General features: G+C 35.5%; 1 protein-coding gene across 2 annotated transcripts in view; it reads left to right on the top strand.

The window, feature by feature from the left end:
- Positions 1–3,398, top strand: part of LOC125028336 — a 7,342-nt gene extending 3,944 nt beyond the window's left edge. For both annotated transcript variants that reach the window (XM_047617817.1, XM_047617818.1), the window contains exons 6-7: positions 481–586; positions 2,583–3,398. In XM_047617817.1, the coding sequence (XP_047473773.1) occupies positions 481–586; positions 2,583–2,697 (221 nt within the window). In that variant the 3' untranslated portion in view covers positions 2,698–3,398. The remainder of the gene's footprint in view (positions 1–480; positions 587–2,582) is intronic.
- The last annotated feature ends 4,102 nt before the right edge of the window (positions 3,399–7,500 follow it).

The raw sequence follows: 7,500 nt of genomic DNA, 5'->3' as shown, positions 1-7,500 counted from the left end.
CGGATTAAGATGTCTATAACTTATTTACTTATTCATTAACCTGTACCTATATTAAATTTTACAAAGCTATAGCTTGTATTACAGTTTTACATAATTACATCATGATATACAGGTAATCAATGACTATTAACTCCAATCAACGTGGAAACGCATTGCCGCAAACGTTTGGTATAAATAATGTCGAGTAAATTTCAAGTGTCTCCAAACATTAAAATAACTAACAGGTGTTTCCAAAAAAAAAAAAAAAAAAAAAAAAAAAAAAAAGGAGAAAACCTGCTAAAGAGATACAATATGGTTCTCCCTAACCTACAGTATTATCCAATATTATCCCCCTCCCCTTTGCCCCTTTTGTCTTGAGATAACCCCATTATCCAAAATTATCCTCTACCCCTCGCCCCTTAAAAAAAACAAAATAAATAAACACTCTCCTTATACTTTTTTAATGAAGAAGTTAATGAACAAATCCTAAATCCACCACAGTTATAACCGACGACGCAGAGGCACAGATAGGTGCGATAATCATAGGCTCAATCATAGGTGGGCTGGTCGCCGTGGGTCTCATCGTTGCTCTCGTCATCTTCGTCAGGTGAGTCATCTCCAGTTCTGTCATAAATCTATGTATGTATCTATATGTATATGTATATACATATTCATATATGTAAGTATATATATGTATATGTATATATGCGTATATATGTATATACGTATACATGTATATATACATATATGTATGTGTATATATACATACATAGAGATATACATATACATGTATATCTGTATGTCTGTGTATATATATAAACGCATATATACATATAAGTACTTATATGTATTATGTATGTGTATATATACATACATAGATATATACATATATATGTATATCTGTATGTCTGTGTATATATATAAACGCATATATACATATATTTACTTATATGTATTATGTATGTGTATATATATACACATACACAAATACACACACATGCATATATACATGTGTGTATATATATGTGTGTGTATTTATATATGTATATATACATGTATATAATATATCTAATGTATATATATGCATATATATATATATATATATATATGTGTGTGTGTGTGTGTGTGCGCACATATATGTATGTATGTATGTATATGCGTGCGTGTGTGTGTGTGTGTGTGTATATATATATGTGTGTGTGTGTGTGTGTGTGTGTGTGTGTGTGTGTGTGTGTGTGTGTGTGTGTGTGTGTGTGTGTGTGTGTGTCTGTCTATCTATCTATCTGTCTGCCAGCCTGTCTCTGTGTGTCTTTGCCTGTGTGTATGTCTATCTGCCTGTCTGTATGTCTGTCTATCTACCTACCTACCTATCTTTGTCTGTACGTCTCTCTCTCTCTCTCTCTATATATATATAGATAGATAGATAGATAGATGTGTGTGTGTGTGTGTGTGTGTGTGTGTGTGTGTGTGTGTGTGTGTGTGTGTGTGTGTGTGTGTGTGTGTGTGTGTGTGTGTGTGTGTGTGTGTATGTGTGTGTGTATGTCATCTTTCAGAACTAAGCGAACTTTCCTGTTAAATCATTTCTACTTTGCTTTTGCAAATTTAATTCAGGGGCATCATAAGTGGGCGATGTAGACACCGGGGGGTCGATGGGTCTATCAGAAGGGTCGATAAACGCCTTGGGGCCAATTGTGATTTTCGGGTCGAAAGCTTGACATTCGTGTAAGACATAAAAATTCATGACAAATCTTGATGCAAGTTTCTAATTTAAGTATAATGGGATATTAATGTCTTTTTTTTTTCATATTTTGTTTCCATGTTCATGAGAGATATTCACAGGGTGGAGGGGATACATAACAACAGTTTCGTAGAACGTTATGTAGTTTCCCTTACACATGTACATGAAAAGCAGGGTTTGATATGCTGTTCCCCTCACTACTGTATACGGAAACTGCACATCTACTTAACCCAATCGCCACGTATGACAAGAATACATGCCATGCCCTATGTAATACAAGTTTATTTATTGTATTTACACATAGATGGCACTACAAGTGCTTAGTCACCAAAGAGTCCTACCTATCTCACCTGTTTACCCTTTTCCCCGACTTCTGGAAAGTGTCTTTTGTATTATTTCATTGTCTTAAATGTTATCTAGATTTTAATAACAGTTTAATAATCTTAACAACAATAACAATAATATCTATCGGTATCAACTGTATTAAGAAGAACAACACATTTTCCCGCCAATTCAAGGAATGCGGAAATCAGGATCGGTCACTAGGGCTACTGATAGACTCCTTGCCGGCTGAGCACATGTGGGGCCATCTGTATGTAACAACATTCATAAAAAAATACAGGGGACAGAACATAAATCAGGGGCGGTTGGGTTAATTATATATGTATATGTATTTTTTATAGCGGCCTGAGGGTCGATTAAAATTCAAAAAATCTATGAAGGGACTAACAGTCTAAAAAGTTTGGAAATCCCTGATTAAGTTCTATCCTTTTTCTTCCTTGCCCTTTCATAGCATTGCCTAATCACATCGTAAAGTCTACCATGCCATTCTCAATATTCATTTCCGTTTTCTCTCATGCCACAGGAAGAACAAGAACATGAGTAAAGGAAAACGGGAAGCCGCCGTGACCACCTCTGCTCATTATACTTCAGCCCCGACTTCCGACCCTGAACCAGCTCAATATGATGACCAGATATGATTACAAATCAAATGCGTAAATGTGTCACAGTGATGTATAAGACATTTGTAAATACGTAACAGAAATTTCATTTGTAAATACGTAACAAAAATTTTGTTCACGTCCTCTTTTTTCCTGAACGAAAAAAAAGAGCGGTGGACGGGAAAAGGTAATTAAGTTGAATGCCGTATAATTATTAACACTGAGAAGATTTAAGCAAAATTCCCGTCATTATTTGATATAATGTGGTTGCTTGATTCTTAATTTATGTCATGGCAACATTATTATTTGATAGTGACTGTGACGTTCCTCATTCCTTCTTTTGTAACAAAATTACGTTATTTTAATAATTTGCTATAATGATTTATACCGTTGCCATAGCTATCTGAAACCCCCATAACTCTGCTAAAAAAAAAAAAAAAAAAACATAAAAAAAATAATAATAAAACAATCAAATGTTATTCTCATCCTGTTTTATTACAATGAACGAAAACGGGACAATGAATAGTCTTACCTTTAGACACAAAACAGGTAGTGAATTTACTTGCTCTGTGGATATATGAACAGAAGACATGTAGACAATGTTTTTACCATGTGTTTGGTTTGTAACCTGTTATTGTAGCATCATTATTTGACGGAGTTCCTCATCCCAATATATATAATAAATTTGTACCATACTCATATTTTCAGAATTATCAATAAAAGTGTTATTACCTGTAAAATTATTGTAACTACTTTTCCCCGGCATTGCTATTAAAGACATCATTTGTTTTACTTACACTAAATATCAATTTTCTTCCAAAAACACTTTTCTCTAAATCACCAAATTGTTGCAATTTTCACTAGACAATTATCCTGTCTACTAATCTTGCCTAACCCAGGTCAGGATCCTTGCATAGGAATGATTATAAACTATTTGTCTTTCTACATTGTAGTCTCATACAATCATACAAGAATTAAATAAAAAAACTAACATTTTACTAAGAGAAAAATAAGAGTGAGATAAAGAATGGGTATAAATAAGACACTAGGCCACAAAAATATAAACTCAAATCAATCGGTATTTCTTTACTGTGAGAGATAATGTAGTGGGAGATGGTAAACTACTGGTCATGGGGATGAAATGGTCTTAAGTTTTGAAGCAGGAAAAAATAAATAAATAAAGCGTCTCGGATGTTCGCTTTCCTTGGCAAAAGTCGGCTCTTTTCAGACGAAAGGAAAATGAAACGTTTGCCAGAGATGAGCAAGGAGTCAGAGATCGAGGGCAACGGAGAGGCAACATTAGTTAAATGCGAACACAAAAGCAGTACAAACTATACCACAGATGACAGGCTACTTACCGACAAAACAGTCACGTACTTACCGACAAAACAGTCACGGAACTGGGTTGCAGTTAATGGAGTATTTGAGATCCTTGGGTATGGGCAGACACTTCAAAACACCCAAGGCTATTGAGATGTCGCTGTTGAAGCACTTAGTGTAGTAGATTCTAAAGAACGTCACCCAAGGTAGGATTGTATGTCTCATGGTAACTCGGACTGGCTAATAGAGTAGTTGGAAAAATCCAACTGCTAAATGTGTGTATTTCTGTGAATTTGAGTTAGTTTCGTCTTAAAATTCCATAACAATTTTTATTTGTAGAAAAGCTGACATGATATTCAGTGTTTCTTTACCAACTTAGCATTACAGGGGCTGAGGGCTCGGAATGGAAACCACTTATCCGTCCTAGCTGTACGAGCAGTTCTAAACAGAGCATAGTTAGAAACATACTCGTTGGCTGTTGGTGTAAAGTGCTTATTTACCGCACACACTGATGAGGCTGGATCACTGACACACCAACGAAGGTGCTGCTAATCAGTGACAATCAAGTAGTCAATCACCTCAGTGTGCGAATTTTTTACTAGCTTTGATGTGATGAAAATCTATGAGTGCGCTGTTCTGAAAATATAGGTAATATCAAAAGATCAAAAACGAGTGAGAAGACAAACAGTGAAAGGGAAAACTGAATAAGAGTTGAAGATAGTAATAAAGATTAAGACAGTAACAAATGGTAAAAGCCGTACCACCCTATAATTTTTTCAACGTCTATTTTTTTTTTTTTTTTTTTTTTTTTTTTTTTTTTTTTTTACATCAACCATTTCTGGGAAACCGGAACTTTGCCTTTGGGATTGCGGCATTTTAAACAACACAAATTACGTCAGATGACTTTCTGAGTTTATAAAAAAGTGTATACGAATTTTTTTGAGTAAAAGAAAACTAAAATGAGGATGCACTGTACAATGTGTGCATTTATGATCCATGATTTTGCGTGGTATATGATGTAACACTTATTGTTTTACACAAAAGGAAGAACAATTCATATCACGTCGGGTACATACTATTGATAATGCGTCTCAATGGCTGGGAAATAAACTGGGTAATATTACAGATACATTTTATTTCCTTCTTATAGTACAAAGTGCATCCACCCACCCACTCCTAAAACGAGCAGCTCTCTAAGGTCTGTGACGGATCTTCGCTCATTTCCTCTACAGGTTAGTCGTCCTCTGGCTTGGTCGAAACGGGCCTCCTTCTCCTACCGTTTATCTCGCCCACTTCTGCTACGCCAAAAAAAACATCATCGCTCTCATTAAATCTCCTTTTTCTCTTTTTTGTGAAGGCCTTAGTTGGTGATTTTCTTGCTCTTCACGAGGTCAATATTTCCCCCGCATCATTTATGAAATTTGCTTCCTATCGATTCGCCTTGCGCTTGCAATTCTGTACATTTATTCGCACTCTTATTTCCCTCGAATTAAAATCCTCACGCGCTCAATTTAGCTCCGGAAGTCCTGAGTAAGGCCTGCATTAATTCAATCATTTCTGAAAATGCATGCGCCAACCCAGGTTTATGTAGGCCTATTATAAGCCTATATAAGGAAGCAAGACTCATTGTATCGTGAGGGTAAACTTTTTCCAGGATATGACAGACAGTAATGAAGAGCGTGAGGTTTTGTGCGAATTTATAGACCTGTATTAAACACAACCTTCATAAAGCTAAAGGTAGAGTACTTAAGAGAATTAGAGAGAGAGAGAGAGAGAGAGAGAGAGAGAGAGAGAGAGAGAGAGAGAGAGAGAGAGAGAGAGAGAGAGAGAGAGAGAGAGAGAGAGAGAGAGAGAGGTTTATCCTGAAGGTCGAAACACGGTGTAACAGGGTATCAAATTATTCATGTATTTTCTTCTCCTCCTGATGCTTGTAAGTAGCTCAAAAGACTAGAGCAAGTAGGTTCTCGACATTTTCACCCACTACCATTCTCTGTCTACAAGGGCACGACGGAACTGAGCAAATTTGCACAGCCGAACTGAGAAGTGTATGGGCAACGGTCTCGGCTTGCGCAAACCGGTTTGTGTTAGTTGGCAGTTTGCGTAGTTCCCTTTGAACGCGTATGGGGCCTAAAGCCCAGGTTTCGGAACTGCAACCTCCATACCCCTTTTTATAAACTACTCCCTCTTTCATTCCTCTGCCAACAATCCTGGATGAACTTAAACCCATCGCGCTATACTACATTAGAATGGTGTTTCTATTTTCCCTTTGACGGTATCCGACATCTGCCATCGCGTTTCCCGGAGGTTAATCGATATTCTTCTCGCTCCCTCTCTCCCCTTAGTGGCTTACTGGTTATATCCTGCATAGAGCCTGAGCAGCACGTCCCTAAAATCTGGGGATATCTCTCGATCTAATCCGAATGGCGTGTCCATAGCATATCCAGCGAAAATATATATTGTTCACGTAGCATCATCACTGGCTTTTACTCCAAATTTAAACCATACTTGCTCTTCCTGTTAATCACAAACCTGGTTACCAGCCCAAATAACACATAACGCTCTCTACCTACTTAACCGTAATGACCTTTTTGCCGTTTGTAATTATTAAAATCATCAGGCGTTTTAATGCAATTGGTATAAATATCACCACATGAACTTGTTCATTGCCAGCATGTTTTAATACATTACTGCCCAAGCCTTCAATAAAAGTTTTCACAATCATGCCTTGTTTAATTATTTTTTAACAGTTTTTCAAACCCCAAGTATAAGCGATTAAGCTTCTTAACGCATGTAATCATGCCAGACCGCATAATAATGTTCAACAACCTTCGATAATGGCCGCAGACTACACACCCTAGTTCCCAAAGATAACGCGCGCGTGCGCGCGTACACACACACACACACACACACACACACACACACACACACACACACACACACACACACACACACACACACACACGCAAACGAGTATATATGTATATATTTATACATATATATACATTATATATAATATAATATAATATATATGCTGACATACATGCACGCATGTATATTTCTATGTATTTGTGTATATATATGTATATATACATACACACATGTATACATACAAATAGAACATGTGTATATGTATATGTATACATATAGGTAGATAAATGGATACATAATATAGCATATATAATATAATATACAAATAATTACATATTTATATATCTATATCTATATCTATATATATAGACACACACATAGTATATATATACATATATATACACACAAATAATTATATATATATGTATATATATGTATACACATTATGTATACATACATACATGCACGCATATATATATATATATATATATATATATATATATATATATATATAATATATACACACACAAGTAATTATATATTTATATATATGTTATATACACACGAATAGTTATTTACATATAACGCGACTTCATACATTTTTTTTTACACATATCTATCTATATATACATAAACACATACATATTTATATGA

This window comes from Penaeus chinensis, chromosome 8 (genome assembly GCF_019202785.1).
Source record: "Penaeus chinensis breed Huanghai No. 1 chromosome 8, ASM1920278v2, whole genome shotgun sequence".
Classification (NCBI taxonomy): Eukaryota; Metazoa; Arthropoda; class Malacostraca; order Decapoda; family Penaeidae; genus Penaeus; species Penaeus chinensis.
This window is presented reverse-complemented; position numbering and strand designations above follow the sequence as displayed.